The 17,685-nt window shown below is 45.1% G+C and overlaps 1 protein-coding gene across 1 annotated transcript in view; it reads right to left on the bottom strand.

The window, feature by feature from the left end:
- Nucleotides 1-2,176: 2,176 nt before the first annotated feature.
- Nucleotides 2,177-17,685, bottom strand: part of TSC2 (TSC complex subunit 2) — a 27,680-nt gene continuing 12,171 nt past the window's right edge. Inside the window, 20 exon segments of the mRNA XM_042438020.1 lie at nucleotides 2,177-3,291; nucleotides 4,057-4,155; nucleotides 4,494-4,585; nucleotides 4,799-4,877; nucleotides 5,210-5,349; nucleotides 5,634-5,820; nucleotides 6,345-6,431; nucleotides 6,924-6,999; nucleotides 7,540-8,042; nucleotides 8,180-8,340; nucleotides 9,593-9,661; nucleotides 10,321-10,536; nucleotides 10,817-11,023; nucleotides 11,410-11,519; nucleotides 11,854-12,006; nucleotides 12,086-12,250; nucleotides 13,459-13,587; nucleotides 15,779-15,873; nucleotides 16,725-16,827; nucleotides 17,393-17,486. Of these exon segments, the coding sequence (XP_042293954.1) occupies nucleotides 3,127-3,291; nucleotides 4,057-4,155; nucleotides 4,494-4,585; nucleotides 4,799-4,877; nucleotides 5,210-5,349; nucleotides 5,634-5,820; nucleotides 6,345-6,431; nucleotides 6,924-6,999; nucleotides 7,540-8,042; nucleotides 8,180-8,340; nucleotides 9,593-9,661; nucleotides 10,321-10,536; nucleotides 10,817-11,023; nucleotides 11,410-11,519; nucleotides 11,854-12,006; nucleotides 12,086-12,250; nucleotides 13,459-13,587; nucleotides 15,779-15,873; nucleotides 16,725-16,827; nucleotides 17,393-17,486 (2,930 nt within the window). The 3' untranslated portion in view covers nucleotides 2,177-3,126.

Here is a 17,685-nt window from a genome sequence, read left to right as displayed (position 1 = left end):
AACAAAGATGGGAAGTGTCTCGCTTAATGAAAAGAAAAAAAATGTTTTTATTTGGTTTATTTTTGGTTGGATAAAGTGCTCAGATATATACCACTGATGCTCACTAAACATCCTGGCAGCCTAATGACAACAACCAAGGATGTATCTATGGCAAAATGAGGGCATGGCCCTTCTAAATGAGAACTTTGGCCCCCAACTTTGCAATATCCCCATAGTCCCCAAATTTCTAGCACTGCAGAGAAGGAGACACTGAACATCATTCAGGCTTAGATTTTTTCTATTTGGTGCATCTGCATTCCCTGGGTTGCCTGGCCTGACCCTTTTTCTTGGGATGCCCTGAACTATTTCTAAATGCTCAGGTGGAGTTTTAAGCTACTGCAACACTAAAGACTTGGGGAATGAAGGAATACTTTTATTTAGGGAGTAATATTCTTATTTGGGGGCAATGCCTTCATTTTGCCCTTCCTGAAGCGACATCCCTGGAGATAACCCATTTTTTTTGAGGGGCAACTCCCCAAAACATCTGCCGGGCCTTCTTCCCATGTGCATTCCTGGCGCATGCTCCTGGGCATCCTGCCATATGAACCATTCCACAAATGGTCAGCAAATGGCTGACGGAAGGGAGTTGGTCTTAGCCAAACAACTACAGATCTCATTCCGGCAGGGATTCAGGCAGCCTTGATACCATTTCAGAGAAATCACACCAGTTTCCAAAACAAAAACGGTCAGCCGTCTAATTAAAAATAATAATGGTAAGCCGCTCTGATAGCCTTTAGGGCTGAAGGGCAGGGTATAAGTACTCTAATAAAATACACATCAATACAAATGGGAAGCCCTTTACCACATCCCTTTCCAGGGAGTCAGGGTTCTGTCAGGAATAGAATTCCTGACAGAAAGTTTTGGTTTTTGGTTTTTAAAGGTAGCGATGGGATATAGAGTAGTTAAAAATGTGGTCTCAGGTGAGGAGGTCGATAAATAAATAAATAATAAATAAAACTTTTCTTTATATCCCGCTCTTCTGTAGCAAGACAGTCACAGTGGCTCACACTAAAACGTCCACAAACAATATGATAACACATAAAATTACAATATCCCCCCCCCTTTAAATAAGAATTAAATATATTACAATTAAAAGAGTTTTAAAATCAATTTATAATAAAGACAACATAGGCAGGGTAGTAGTAAAGACATGGTGTGAGGGGTTAATGTAATGTGTTTCTAATGCTCAGAATTTGCTGGAGCCAACTAGAGAAAGCATATGGAGGGAGTGAACTCTCTGGAGAAGGGGATGATTAGGGGGAATTGCAAAAAGTTTGGTTTAAATCTATTTTATTTATATAGTCTTTAATTATAATTTGATATTAGAGGTTAATAAAGTTTATATATATATATATATATATATATAGAGAGAGAGAGAGAGAGAGAGAGAGAGAGAGAGAGGTGGTTAAAGATAAGAGATATAGATTGCTATGTTGAGGATTTAATTCTTGACGGCAGGTTGTTTTGACTAAGGGCTGGTGAGCAAGAGATTGCCCTCTGGCTTCTGGACAGAATGCCAGATCCCCGGATACTCGGCCATGGCATCATAACCACTGATCAACGGCGGGAAAGTTTATCCAATCGTTTGGTTACACTATTTCAATGGGGAGGGATTTTAAAAGCGTTGTTGAAGTGTTTGAGCTTTAGATCTGATCTGACAAGCTGTCAGTGAGCCCCGTCCACAGGTCTCTTCCAGAAAACAAAAACAGAACCCAGATGTTACAGACGTCCTCTTTTTCTTCTCTCTAGGAAGGAATAGAGCCAAGGTGGTGTAGCAGTTTGAGCACTGAACTACGACTTTGGAAACCAGGGTTTAATTCTCATTCAGCCATTGACCCCAGGCAAGTCACACTATTTCAGCCTCAGATGAAGGCAAAACCAAATCCACTCTGAACAAATCTTGCCAAGAAAACCCCATGATAGGTTCTCAGGATCCTCTTAAGTCAGAAATGATTCGAATGCATGCACCAATGGTGTATAGTGAATAATTTTTAGGCCAGAACCAGGGAACATGGCTCTCTCATCCTAGGAGAGGCCTCACAGCACAACATTAATCCTGCCCCACAACAACAGCCATCCAAGAAAGCTAATCATTCAGAGCTTGAGATGATGCCGCCATCAATCAGAAATCCAGTAGGCCATTCAAAGACCTTTATTCCATGAACAATGTTATAGTAAGACATTATTTGCCAAATAAGACTGGAGTCAAGAAGTTTCAGAGGACCTTTGGCCAATGGGTGAATGATTCTTTCCTGAGGAGGGAGTTTAGAGTCTGTACCACTCACACTTTTCCAAGGAAGAACAGTGATAAAGAAAGCCATCAAAGTCCTTGAGGGCCTCTGGGTTCAGCAACAGCAAAAGCCACCTCCTCTTCCTACTGTAAGAGAAAATCCTAGGCCAGTGAAGACAGAGCAGGAGTGGCACGTTTCTTCCCAGCAAGCCTCCAGGTTCCATGTACTTCAACAACGGAAAGGCAGGGGATTCCTCTGTCTCAAATTCTCACAATACCTTTCTTTTCCCTAAATTTAAGTCTAGGTCTCAGTTCTGCTGGGAGCAGATGTAAGCAAAGGCTTACCTAAGATTAGTCCCAAATGTCAAACTCCTCCGAGGTCTCCACTTTGGGCATCTAAACCAACCTCAAAGCCAGACTATTTAGACTTGCAGAACTTAATTCTTCCTCACTTCCTCCTGTCCTGCCCACTAGAAAAAGCCAATCACCAGCCGTCACCTGAAGGTAAGATTTTTGTGAAAATGGCCACGGATGGACTGTGGACAGGGACACTCCAGGACTGTCAGTCTCACCAGTTCAACAAGCATCACACAGCCCTGTTGCACCCACACCTGCTTGGAGACACTTACCCCAAAGGCGCTGGTTAAAAATAACCCAGAGTCAAAGTGGCTCTGTGGTATCAAAGGATCAGCAGCTACCAAAAAGAGACCATGTGAGTAAAGTCACAGTGAGGCCACAAATCAAACAGAGGTCAAAATGGTGGTGACACATCCAGGATTGGAGTGAGGGCTGAAAGCAAATCCTTCTGAGTCAGCCGTTGGGAGTCTGGGGGGACACCAGCCCAGACTCAAGCTGTGTTAAACAAACTCTGTGAAGTCATCCACTGAGGAGATCAAGCGTTTCCTTTGCCCCGTTTCATAGGTAGGAGCTGGGTCTTGGGGGATGTGGGCAGAAGCTTTTGTAGGGACAGGAGGGTGCATGGCAGGAAAACCAGATCCCTGGTACTGGGTTTCCTCCCGGATCTGGAAGAAACATAAGAAGTAGTTAACAGTCATTGGGAGCCTGTTAAGAGACATAGGTGGATGGGTGTCTTATTTCTGGATCTTACACAAGAAGCTAGCCAGCATGGGGTTGTGGTTTGAGTGGCGGACTAGGACTCCAGGAGACCATGGTTAGAATCCTTGCTCAGCCATAGAAACCAACTGGGTGACTGGGGAAACTGAGACCATCAAGCAGTGACCAGCTGAGGAAAGAGAAGGTTGCTCTCTGATCTAGTAGCGGGACCTCACTGTCTTCTTCCAGCTACAAAACTGCATCCAGGACAAGCCCTGCCTGGTCCCTGCCCTCCTTTTTTCTCTCAGAGGCACAGCTGAGATTGTGCCTCTTTAGCCAGATTCCTTGGAGGAGAGGAGGACTAGGAACTCTATGTGTAGAAGGTGATGGTCCGTGCCCTTTGATCTAGGATCCTGGCTTTTAGGCTGGCATTATTATGCCCACACCCAGTACAAGGCTAATGGAGGAGTCGCTTGCTGAGCCACATGGATAAGGCTGAATGCAAGGAAGAGTTCCAGTGCAACAAATGATGTTCCTCCCAGTCATATAACATCTTCCATTCTCCCCCAAATGGCTCTCTGTGAAGAGGGCTCGAGGGGGATAAATTCTAAAAATGTCTTTCTGGGGTAAGATGGAGGCGGAATGCTGTTATTGAGCATATTTCCTGTGTGTCAGACCAGGAATGTAAAACTTTGGGGGGATCAACAGCAGGGAGAACAAGACCCACCACTCACCCTGTGTCGGAGCCTCTTGATGTGACGCAGCCGAGCAATCCATTTCGAGGGGTAGGTATCCGTGGGGTTGGAGCGGCTGTGGTGGACATGAGATGCCATCTAAGGGAACAGAGGCAAGTAAAAAGGGTCAGCATTAGCTGGCCAGGAGATGCACAGCTGAAGCAGAGCCCTCAGTTTAGCTGAAAGATCCAAATGAAACCTTGGCCGGAATCCGGATGGTGTCTTTATGCTAGTGTAAATACAAGTGTGATGCCATGGCAGGGTAACAACCTGAAGCTACCCATAGCCCTGCAAGTATTGGTCAAATTTTAATCCTGTGCAAGTCAATGGATCTCCTACACAGTAGAGTAATTCCAGGCCTTGAGGAAACTGATGCCAAAGAAGTGCAAAAAGAAATCAACCCCCACACCACACATACAGACACACATGGGACTCACATTGGCATGTAGAGCCATCTGACGGGCTACAAATGGCAGGTTTTTATCAGAGATGATCTTTGCCACACTGGCGTCAACAAGTCCTTCCATATCTATTTATCGGAGACAGAAAAAGCAGAATGTTCAAACCAAGCGTCTAATTTAAACATCTCTCTTCCACTTTATATTCTGCCTTTTTTTAAATCCTCCAAAGTTGAACCCAGAAGCTCAATTCCTTACATTATGCAACTCTCACCCTGCTAGATAATTGTGCAGGGAACCCCATTCATGGGCTCGGAAAGAGAAAGGCATGAAACCTGGCCTACCTTTCCGGCACTGGAGAGTAAGCAGGTTGCAGTTGTAATCCAGTGGCTTGATGACAACATGCACAAAGTTGAACTGGCCCTGGAAAGGAGAATGGTGGTGCATTGGAACAGGCTGGCGAGAATGAGAAACTCTTCCTTGGATACATATTCAGGGGTAGCCATGTTGGCCATGCAGCAAAATACAACAAAACCCATAAAGCAGAGATAGCTTTGTTAGGCCAACCAGAGATAGCTTTGTTAGGCTTTGGTAACCAGTGCTTGGGTTACCTACAAGAAAATGGCTTCAGCTTCTATGCATCTGGCAAGCTTTTGAAGCTTCAACAGGACTGGGGTCACCCTAGATATCCCCAGGTAACCTAGGCTTGTATAACATCAGACCCAAAACCAAATTGTGCCAGACATTTCCTTTACCTTGATAGTTCCCAGTTTGAAGTCTTCCCCTGAGTCGTTGTAAATTATGGAAACAAAGTCGTTCCCCAGGTGCCGTTTCTTGTCGCAACGATACTTGTCTAAGTCCTTGGTGGGCATCAAAGTAGCGATGTGGAAAATGGCTGTGGGCAAGATTGGTGGGGGGGGGGGATGAAGGAAGATGTTGGGTAAGGCTGCTGGGATTTATAGTTGCTGAGTGCCTTTGTAGTTGTTGAACAGAAGGGCCTGTGCTGTCATGACAGGCAGACCCTTGGGACACCCTGTCTTAAAATTATGTTGACCCTTTTGTGAGTGAAAAGCCTTGAATCCATTCCTATCATAAAGCCCTCTCCCCTTCTTTCTCATCCTGGCATTCCCATTTTGGGAGAAAGGTAGAATATAAATCCAATAAAATAAAATAAAGTACCTTGCATGATGTCATCGTGCCAGCAGTAGGTAAACTGCCCATCCTCGCCGCCCACATCCAGACCGCCCAGGTAAATCTTGTCTGGCTGGCAGTCTTTGAGTTCAATGAGTTTTCCCAGGCCAGTCAAGAACTCCGTGTACCGATAGGAGCCATGTTCATTGGATAGGATGGCCAGTTCGTTGTTGCTCTGGTGAAGGAGGATGGGAAGGTTAAGAGTTGGAGAGCAAAAGTAAAGACAGATGAGACGTGAGGAATGGATTTCACTGCAGCCAGAGCAATCTTTCATTTCTAGCAAAAACTAGCTTCTCTATAGCATTAGAAGGAGCTATCCATGAATGGGTTAACCCATCTTGCTCCGTCAGGGATCCTGTGACTTCCTCGCTGAATGCTTTAAGATTAGATTCCTAGTTTTCCCCATTGGATTATTATTATTTATTATTATTATTCCTAACCACTAGCAACCACAACTGTATGGGTTTTTGTCTTTTGGATTCCACAAGCATTCCTTCTCTATTTGCTTTGTGTGGGAGTGGGCCTTGCATCACAAAGGAAGAAATATACCAGGTTTGTGCAGGCATTTTGTGCAAGTCATGGAAAGTCTGGCGATGCAAAGAGAGGGTCACCTCCTCCTCACCCTAAATACCAAAGGGGGCTAACCAACTCTCAGGAGGCTGTCTTGAGGTGAACAAAGCGTACATGAACTGTCCTTACCTGGCCTTCTCCAACATACAACACAGCAATCTTGTGGGTGTCATAGGGAGGGATCTGGTCCAAGAGCTGAACAGATCTTTCAAAAGTCTAAGGATGAAAATAAATAAAATGATTAAGTGGAGTGGAGTGGCAGACATAGTCTAATTTAGCAACCAAAATATTTTCCTCAGAGAACTGGCTGTCCATATCGCCCCTACCCACAATTAAAACGTGACACTTTTTAATAGGAATTTATTTCTCCCAAGTTTAAAATAATAACAAATGAAACAACAACATCGAAGTCCAGAAAAAGATACAATTATTCTTTGAGACTTTCTTTTTAAGTGTAGGTTTGAATTGTTTCCATGCTCTCAGTATTCTGGGATCGTGGCTCAAAGCTTTTGTTTTCAGACAGGGTTCTTTCAACAGTTTCTGTCTGGGACTACAGCCTCCGAAAGTGCCTTTGCTAGGATTTATATTCTAGTCAAAAATATCCCTGAGTCCACCCTGTAAATCTCTGCCACCCTCAACAAAGTGGATTTGCTTCTACCTGCATTTGCTTTGTGTGTTTAGTATATAAAAGGGCATGCTCCCACCTACCTCATTTGGCAGCAAGAGGGGTTTGTTAGATTCATCGCCAAAGAAAGGAGAGTGGTACAGCTGCAGGAACACGAAACTGGGGAGAGAGACCAACATTAAACCTCCTTTTAAGGGAGCAGCAAGGGCCAAACATACAAGGGATTTTCAAAAGAAAAAAGTTTCAAACCCTAGAGGAATTCACAGACACACTCTGAAGAACACTCAGAACGCTTCAAGCATTAGCCAAATTGAAAGAAAGGCACTGGGAAGGTGGCAAAGTCTGGCTATATCCTAAGAAAGGGCTGCCATGTGTTACTAATTTGAAGGAACCCAACAATGTCTACCCAGCTCAAAGCATCCCAAGGGGAGAAAATCATTCCCTGAACACATTGTAAATGCCCACCCCTCTTTTAAAGGAATATCTGGAATTTTGTGAGTTAGTCTCAATAAGGGTAGCAACTGGTCAATGGTGATGTAAATCCAAATGATGCAATGGTTCTACTATAGATGAGGCTAAGAACAAAATTTAGCCTTATAACTCCATCTGCTAAAGCTATCTGATTTATTTTGGATACATAATAGAGGCTTTAGACAGATGCTGTACATCAGGCCAAAGGAAAACCTTCCAAGGACTCACCTGGGATTGATTCCTGGCACCTTCTCTGCATTGGAGGCGGCTGCCCTGCCTTTGAAGGGGTCTCTCTCAATCCTCTTGCCCCTCCTTGAGGGGGCTGAGTCGGAGATGGTGTACCCGCGGGGGCGATGGCCGGTAGGGGAATGGGGGGAAGAGGCAGGGACACTGCCCCCCACCCGGGCTCCTCCAGCAGCCTTCTCATTTTCTCCTTTGCCCAACCAGCTGGACGCTGTCTCTCCTTCCAAGTGTCCCGACTGGGACTTGGATTTGACGTCGCTGCTCAGTTTTCCAGCCGGATCTTCACCACCAGGATCCTTGAGCACCTCCTGAAGAGTTTGAAGCTCTGGAGATGAGCTGGACTTACTGAGGGGCTGGGAAGGTTGGAAGGAGAGGGCCTCAAAAGCCCGGCTGTCTTCCAGGTTCCGGGTTCCTTCAATGGGAATGCCGATGGATGCCAAGTCTTCTGGCTTCAGGGATTTTTCCTCTTGACTGGATGTTGAAGAAGACTATAGAGAAAGGAAGAAGAGGAAGAATGTGAACCAGCAACTTGGTAAAAATGCCCCTCAATGGTCTCCCTTGGACTTCCCAATGCTTGACAGACCTCATATTACTGAGCAACTGTGTCAGAAAAACGAGGCCTTACCCGACTGTATGTTCCATGGCCTTTGTTCAACTTCTCCTCGCCAAGGCCTTGGTCAGGACAGACACCTTCAAAGTCTTCAATCTCCTGAGATTCTGGGTGAGACGCCTTTTCTTTCAGATCAGAGTCTGGGGGGCTTCCTTCTTCCAGAACAACAGCAGATTCTATTGATAGACAGAAAGAGCAAGGTTAAAACATGGGAGGTGGAGGCAAAAACGAAATTGACACATAAAGGTTATCAGCAAAAATCACACACACATCCCAAAAAAAGAGAGCATGGAAAAACAGACCATCACTACAGCAGCAGGGAGGTGGGACACCGGCTGCATCTCAAAACGTTATCACAAAGCAGAAGGTCAGAGTTAGCACCGAATGTACACAGCCATGCCTCTCCTATGAAAACATGCTGATCTGCTCAACAGTCCAAGCCAGAAAGACCCAGGAGAGCTTTATTCCTGGTTCTCAAATGCCTCAAGCTAGGAGCCTCATTTCCTTATAGCCCAGGTTTACTCTTTGGATGAACAGACAGCAGGTGAATGGCAGAGGTCCCTCTGAGAGATTTTAACAGTGCCTCCACAAACACAGCCACTAACCATCATAAATTCCATCTTGGAGGTTAGCTTGTCACTCAAAGAGACACAGGTGGATTAAAGCACATTCTCTGTATCAAAGCAAAGGGCTGTTGATCTGTTTCTAGGCGTCTGTGTGTGAACTGGACTTCTGAAAGGACCACATAAGAATGCAAGACCATGGAGAAGTTGTGAAAAAAGGTGAAGTTATACTCACGTCTTGGCTAGTGGGCTTCCCAGAGGCAACTGGATGGAGAACGCTGGACTAAATGAGTCTTTGGCTTAGTCCAAGATGACAGCCCTTATGTTCCTAAATATCCACTACAGCCTCTTGGTAGACTTTTGAACAACCCTGCTTTCAGTTAAAGAGGTTAAACGTGTACCCTTATTTTGGGCCACTGCAACAACAGCTAAACAAACTGTGTGACTGACAGGTTCAGAAACTGTAGCATTAAGAAAGTGGGATGGTAACCACTATTTTTCTAAAGCTGTGTGGTGCATGAACTTCATACCAGTTGTCTGTTTTACCCTTTCTGTGTTCTATAGGATCTTCCTAAAGCTCTCACCCAGCCCTTGCCGAAGCTGAACTCTTTCCACCGAGGGTCTTTGGCCCAAAAAAGAGAGGCCTGGTCTGGCTTGGACTTGTCCAGGCTCATTACTTTGGTTACCATTTGCTGAGTGCAATGAAACTGGAGACAGACAGAAAGACAAGGGAAGGGTGGATGGAAGCATGAGGAATCACAGCAGTGTTTCTTTCTATACAAATCACTGCTCCCGCCCCAATCTCTTGCCCTAAAAAAGAAAAAGAAAGGAAAACCAAACCTCCTGTAAGGATAGGCACGTATACCTGCCCAAGAAATGCTCCTGTACAACTTTTCTTGAGAACTGGTCAGATACACGGAAGAGAAAGAAGCCACTGTGAAGGGAAAATCAAGGGAGGTGCTACATCAAAAGGGAAGGAGAGAGAAGGAGAAAGAGACTATGTGGAAAACAAAAAAAGAATAAATAATAATAGAAACAAACCAAAAAAAGGCACAGAATTTAAGGTGTCATCCAGAGGAGTTGGTTGAAATGGAATACACAGAAGAAAAGGAGAAAGTGGGAAGCTGGTGGGAAGGCCTTCAGGTATGTGTTTTGGCATAAAGGAGGAGGCAAGGTAGCAAATGGAGTGTGCTCACTCCTCAAATGGCAGATTGTGGCCACTCTGAAAAGCAAGCAAAGTCCTAATCTCGAGGGACAATCCATAGGGAGGTTGCACAGATTAACCTTTACAGAAATACAAAGAAGACACGCTTCACACGGCAGAAGGAGAAACAAACACTGAGGAGGGAGACTCAATCTAGAGGATTTTTTAAAGCTCCTAGAAGCCTTGCCACCAAAAATACATGGCAGGGCCTGCTCCAAAATCTGGAAGATACACTGAATCTCTCATTCTCCTAAGCAAGTGTTCTCTTCCCGTCCTCCTAGCCAAGGCAAGGCCATCACAACTGCTTTCCCTTGGGAAGAGCGGCTGCTACCTTGCCACCTTTCTGTCCTGATGTCCCAGTTCTCAGGTGGACAGCTGCTTTGCCTCACCTGTGTTGGAGCGTTGCAGGAGGGAGGGCTTGGCCGTTCCTGTGGGCAAGCTGGTGGAAGGGACTGAGAGCGACTTGTACAAGGCTGTCTCCCGGTGCTCCTTGAACCGCTCAGCTGCCATGAGGGCGTTGGAAAGCTCCTGCAGGGGCATGTTGTTGATATCTGAAGAGAAGGGACTCAGTGGATTCTCCAGACTCATCAACCAGCTGGTGTTACCTGGAACAGAGAGACAAACTCTTGGAACACAGCGGAAGCCCACCGAGAGACAGACTCACCTCTACAGCCTTTCAGGGAGAGATAGAAGTGCTAAAAGTGCTAGCTAGTTGTACTGATCCTATCTTCTCACCAGACTGAGGGAAATGAATTCCTTGCCCATGCCACAATAGAATTAGTTTTAAAACGCATTTAAGAGAGCTCTTTATGTTTAGTTGTATGGAAAACTGCACCTCCTATTTTCTAATACTATTCATCTCAGGACACTTTCCCGCCCACCTACCTGTTGGCCTCCGCACCAGTATTTCAGCCCATCCTTGGGTCAGGAGTGGGACGTAGGCAGCCAGGTTGGCCTTCTCCTTCTGCAGAGCCCCAGAAACTACCTTATCTGACCGAGTAGCAGAGGAGCCCTGAGGTCCCTGGGGCATCGAAGGGGTTGAGAAATGGGAGGAGGAGCTGTCTAATGCACCAACCCTTAAAGCATGGCCGCCTGAGAAGCAAAAGACACAAGAACAACCATCAGTGACGCCAAAGGGGAACCAAAGTCCTTAAGACAATAGCTGCTGCCACACTGCAGAATTAATACAGTTTGATACCACTTTAACTGCCCTGCCTCAATGCTAGTTACCAAGTTAGTTTCCCTGCTTAGTTTCCAAGCTCAGACGGGATTTGGTGTCCTCTTGAGTATTTAGGCCCAAATGTGTTTTTAAGCATTACCACTAGATAATGTCAGCAGGCCAACATTTAAGAGCAAAGCAACAAAGCAAATATTTTTTCATTTATTCATGCATTTAGTTTTTACAACCATGTGTGCAACAGAGCCTCCAGCTCAGTGGAAGAAGCACATGCGAAAACAAAATATCCATGGCTCCTTACCAGACATTGACCTGACTCTGTTGCGGGTTCGAACCACTTGTTGACCAGCCTGAGACTCCAGTTTGGCCGGTGCCTCTTTTGCCTGTCTGACTTGCAAGTTATGGTCCGAACTGGGAATCAGAAGCAAATCGAGTGTCAGTTCATTAAGAAATCATTAGTACTCACTGTCTTGACTGTTAATTTGGAACAATTATATGTGGATGGTTCCAGGCTCATTCCCTGGAAATCTCCCAATAAAAAGATTAGAGTAAATGTCAGGAAAAAAGAGAGGAGAGCCTGAAGAGTGGAGAATTAAAAAGGTAATGGAAAACCCGAAAGTATTCTGTACTTTCTCACAACCACACAATTTTACATATCGAGAAGCTCCCATTTTCCCAAAAGCTTCTCTCTCTCTCTCTTTCTTTTAAAGTGCTTGCAGAGGATGAGAGATGCAATAAAGTTCACCTTGATTCTGTGCTGCTTTGTAGCTCCCCAGAGTCCAGACCCAGAAGTGACCTGGTTCCCGTCCCAACACTTGTTGTGATGGTCACCAGCTTGTTCCCCACCAGCCAGGTCTTGGTCCTCCCTCCAGCCAGGAGAAACTCTCCCACAGGAGACCTAGAAGAGAAGGGAGTTGAAAGGGAAAAGAGAAAGGCACGTGGAAACCCAAGCTTAGAGCAGCTTTGACCATGCCAACCTTTTCGGCACCGCGGTGAAGTTGGAGAAGACGTATCGGGCCATCATGTCAAGGCAGGTTTCTGTCAATTCTAAGTGGAGATTTTTTAGGTTGTCATCTGCCTGGGCCATTGAGTTCTCATCCGCCGACCCCAGGCTGGAGCTGGTGATGGAAGTCTGTATCCGACTGAAATAAAGGATGAGTTCGGATATCAAACCAAAAAGTGTGATGGGCACCTAGTGATTGTGAAAGCATGCAGCAGGCTGGGCTGGGGGTGCTTATGTGCAAGGTGGGGGGGTGAGATTACTTGGTTTTATGGACATCAGATTCTGCCATCTGTTTAACTGACTCTGCAACAGACATTCTGCAAAGCTGACAGACAGAACCCATGCTGGGTTTGTGAATGTGAGAGACTGTGTGTGACTCAGAAGTAACTGCATGGATGGACGGCAAAAGCAAAAGTACAGGATTTGTTCAGAATAGCATTGCCTGACCCCTAAACAGCTAGGAGATGGGTCTGGAGAGAATGAGACCTGTAGAAGTGGGACCAGCTCATGGGTCACATCCAAGGTCTTCTGAATCAATTCCTGCTGAGACCTCTGAGAACTACGATGGCTGATTAGAGAATAAAGAGTTTCAGCCTTTTGCTATCACACTGGTAGGGTTAGAAAACACTACAATGAACGTCCATCAGTACAGATTGAAACACAGGAAAATAACAGGACTAAACCAGTCCTGAAGTTTATGGCAACCAGGCCCCTTCCCCATGGACCAATTCTTTTTTTTAAGGAGGAAGCTTGCCCCCAAATTTCCTCTAGGCTATTTTAGGGCCAGGAGAGCCTGTTTATTTCTAAAACAGGGCCACGCATGGTCTATGGGCAATGCAGTTCCCACCTTCCTCTTAAATCCACGTTGAAAGACTTAATAGATTAAACTAATACAGCTGGCCCTCCATATCCACCAATTCTTTATCCACGGATTCAACTATCCACAGCTTTAATTTTTTTTTAAAAAATCCCCAAAAAGGAAACCTTGCTGTTTGCCATTTTATTAAGCCAATATATATAATGGGTCTTGAGGATTCATGGATTTTGGCATCCACAGGGGGTCCTGGAACCAAACCTCAGCAGATACCAAGAGTCTATTGTAATGGAATTTTTACGCTAAACCCAGAACAACTTGTTTTGTCTTAAGACATGCAGGGGGCCACTTGGCAAAACTAACCCGGTTGGTGGTGCATGTGTGAATAGGTTTGTGTCAATTCTAAGGATGTCATGCAAGGATCCCGGCATGCAAACCCCACACCCCCCACTCTCCTCCCCAAGGGCCAGCAAAGCAACGTGGCCCAGAAGACCACGTCGTTCCCAGCCTTCCCATTTACCAAGCATGACTACCTGTGGGCGGCATGGTCAGAGACGCTGATGCTGCGAGACCGGAAGGCATCAGCTGGCGAGGGTTCTTTCAGCTCTTTCACTGGAGGAGAGTTATTCAAGCTTTGCCTGGCACTTTTGGCTATTTTAAAACTACTAAGGTGAAGCAGCACCAAGACCCCACCACACAAAGAGGGTGTAATAATTTGTGAGTGGAAAGAAATCATTGGAAGGGTAGCAGTTGAAAGGCCACCAAAGTCCCAGCAGGTGATGTAAAAAATTAAAAAAGAAAAGAAAAGCAAAAGAAAGGGTGCCAAAAAGAAAAAAAAGGAGGGGAGGGTGTGTTAAAAACAAATAAGCAAAACTTAAAAGCATAAACATTTCAAGAACAAAAGCCAACAGAAAGCCAATACCACCCCCACTCCGGCCCAGATTGATAAATGTTAACTTTAAAAGAAAACACACACAAATAAAAATCAGCACAAATTAACACGAAAGCTGATTGAGAGCATTGGTTGGAATACTACAGTACAAGGGGTGAGGAAGATCTGTGGCTACTTGGGAGTGCATAAAAAGTGAGAGAGCTAGGAATGGCATTTAAACACCCCAAATGGCTTGGGGCCTCTGTAACGGAAGGACTGAGATCTGCTTCAGGGACCTACCTCTGACTTACACCAGTGGGACAGGGCCTTCTCTGCTGTGGCATCCCATAAGTCTGACACTGAGGAGTCATTCTGATGCCAACTAAAAATGGCTTTTTACTCAAGCCAGACCCAGAAGTACAAACTAAACTTTGTCATGCCTCTCCCTATCCTTCTCTGCACCTTGAAAAAAACTGATGCCCCAAATGGCAAATCCCACTCCCAAAAGCCTCTGAAGCCATGTGATTTGCCACTTAAATGTAACCAAGTTCCCCACTCCTTCTATCATGTCAGGATATACAGTATCTCCTTATAAAAGCAGACAAACTCATACTGTGTTAATGTTTCCATGTTTTGTACCTGAGCTGCCTCAAAAACCTTTTCCCCTCCACAAAAAAGTCCCAGGATTGAAACTGAACTCAAATACATTTCAGTTTTACAATACAGCACACACTTTGGAACTTCTTAAGGGTCTTCTTATGGCTAGAGGCAAACCGTAGAAACCACTGAAATGTCCATGGATGTCTCTTTGCAAAACGGATGCTCTCAAAGCAACATGGGTTGTGTGGTTAACAGCTTGTGGCTATAACCAAATGAGGTGTTGCTTTGAAAAGAGCTAACCAAACAATTTTATAAAATCAATAGTATTCCAAATCAGTGAAAATTACAAATGCCAAGGCAAAGTGAGGAGGACAGAACCACAGCACAGAAGAAAATGGGAAACATATGAAGGGTTGACTGGAGAAGTACTGTATAGAATCCAGTTTGTAACTCAGAAACATTAGAGCAGGGATGAGAATCCTGAAGGTCTCCAGATGCTGTTGGACTTGCAAGTCCCAGCAGCCTTCGTCAGCACAGGGAATGATGGGAGCTGTAATGTGGCAGCACTCAGAGGGCCACATGATTCCCACCTCTGAATTCTCCTAATGTGTTTTACCTTGCAGTTACAGAACAATTTGGAGGACTGCACTGCAGAGTAGGTTGTGCCCTCTGGAGACTTGCAGGTATAGTTAAATAATATATATACACACAAACACCTAAGTAACTTGGGTGTCACTGGTAAACGCAAAGGTTAAACCTCTTCTGGGTGAACAGATGAAATAAGGCAATTTAAATAACTCTCCTTCCACACACCCCTTGCCAATAGTTCAGAGAGATGAACTTAGATCACACTGATTCAAATGACAATCACACTGGGATACACAATCTAGAGGTGCAAACAAGTCAGTGAAAAGGGAATTGAAAGACCATTCCAGGACGACTACTAGCTATTTGGGCCACTCACTTATCCAAAGTACTGCTGTGTTTGCTCTTGCGCAGATAGCAATACAGGGCTGATCTGTCTTTCTCTGAAGCTAAAGCAGAAGCACTAATAGCTGACTGACAAAACACAGCCGCTGCAAACAACAGAAGGGCTGTCCAATTGACTGCCATGCTTTTTGGAACAACTTCTCAAGCATTTCTGCTGACTTTCATCTCTTAACTGCAAATTTGGCTGGTCTGATGTTAATAATTTCTGAAAAGCTGTTCTAGTGGAGTGGAAGCTCACAAATTTTCAAGCGGAAGAGCATAGACTCTAACTTCAGCTGGATCAGACTGCTGGCTTCATTGATATGAAAGTTCACTTTGGAGTTATCGGCCGCAACACAGACCAATCAGGAGGGGGAAATGATCCTTCACTTCTGCAACCTGGACCAACTTACCTCTTTGGCCTTTCATTCAGACTTGTACTACGAGCACGGAAGCTGTCCTTCTCAGGGGTATCATCAAAGGAAAGGAGGACATTTGATCGTAAACCCTACCAATCAAGGAACACAAAAAAGAGCTCAGTCTGTCAAATGTAACTCTATAGGTCCAAGTCCAGCTTTCTCCAGGGTGGTGCATCCCAGATGTTTTGGACTACAAAAGATCTCTGGTGCAGTTGGCATGACCAGCAGTGGCATCAGGCTGGCCTAGTAAAATAGCCCACCTCACAAGAAAAAAAAACACAATGCAATGATCAGTGTATGTGCAACCCTTGCTAGAACAGAATATTTTAAGGGAAATAGAATCCAACTTCTCTAGGGCTAGATTCCCAAAAGGAATATGGAGAAAAGTAGGGTTTTGCTTCTCTTTATCATGTAGAGTTATTTGTGACCTAATGGGTGTGCGCCATTAGGACAGGAAACCTATGAAGGTTACCTAAACAGCTTGTGAAGGATCCAAGGATGTACCCCTCCCACAACAATGGATAATTTCCCTACATACCGCTGGTTTTCTCAATTAGGAGGACACATGCTTTTAAAATGCTTTTAATTTTACAGCTAGTTTAACCGTATTTTAACTTTTGCACATTTTAGTGGTATCGACTTTTATCTGCTTTTATTATTTTAAAGCTGCTTCGAGTTCCAGAATTGGGGGGAAAGTGGAATACACACACACACACACACACACGACCAAAGTATCAACATCATCTTTACCACCACCATTTCACCACAGGGAAGGCACAAGAGCATGGCTCTGCAATGCCACTGCAAGAAGTCCCCTCCTATGTTTGACGTACTGTTCAAAGGAAGAGCTCACCACCCTGAACACTCTGATCCTGGATCCGTTCCCTGGTCCATCAACACCTTCCTCCCATCCTTCTCTCATTTTGCACAAGAAGCTCACCTTGGTAATGTAGGGTACAAAGTCTTTCCGGAAAGGGAGGCGGCACTTGATGAACCACATGGCTATAACATGGTGCGCCAGGCAGACAATGTACTGGTTAAACCTGGGGAAATTATTTAATAAAGGCAGTTTCAACAGAAGTGAGCAGTGACCCACAGGCACTCAGAACTCCCTACTAAAGAATAAAAGGAGCCAAGTAAAATGCTATTAGAGCACAATCTCAGCGCAGGGATGCCCTTGAAAAGCATCCAGCCCATGTGGCTCTGCTTGAGGACCAGGAGGGAGATGGGGTGACAGCATAAGGGAGCTCTCCTAAGGCACACCCACAGCCAATTTGGCTTGGGAGGGTGAATTTGGACCCACTTGACTGCCATTGTGCATCCTGGGGAAACCCATTATGGCAGTAGGTACTGGATAGCTCCTTGCACAATGTTTGAAAAAGAATTTACACTGGTCTAACTTCTGTTTAAGTCAACATGAGGAAACACCATGAGGCACTCTGAGATGCTAAGAATCTGGAATTTTAAATTCTGTTACTGGGGATGTGGGACAGAAGGGAAAGGGGTTGAGGGCCTGACAATTGACTAAAAAAACAAAAACATAAAGCCTGGAGGTTTTGTCTGCCAAGTGGTACAGGATCATTTGAAGAACAACTCCTCCCCACTTACTTGGAGGGGTTTGTGTAGGGCAGGGAGATGGCAAACACACTGGCATACTGTTCTGCGGCAAAATTCCTATAGAGATGAGGCAGTCGGGCCAGTGCTGGAATATTTCCAAAAGAGAAAGAAAGAGAAAGAGAAAATCCAGTCAGTGAGTGGGCTAGCTGGCCACCATGTTTACTAGGAACTTTGGGGGGCCTGGCTAAAAACAGACCCAAATTCAACCCACAGGAGCCAAGTCACAAGTAAGGACTTTTACAAAAGAAGACCTCCCCCGTTATGCCACCCTCAGCCCCCTCACG

This window comes from Sceloporus undulatus, chromosome 8 (assembly GCF_019175285.1).
Source record: "Sceloporus undulatus isolate JIND9_A2432 ecotype Alabama chromosome 8, SceUnd_v1.1, whole genome shotgun sequence".
In the NCBI taxonomy this organism is placed as follows: Eukaryota; Metazoa; Chordata; class Lepidosauria; order Squamata; family Phrynosomatidae; genus Sceloporus; species Sceloporus undulatus.
Note: the sequence above shows the minus strand (reverse complement) of the source record. Positions and strands in the feature narration are given on the sequence as shown.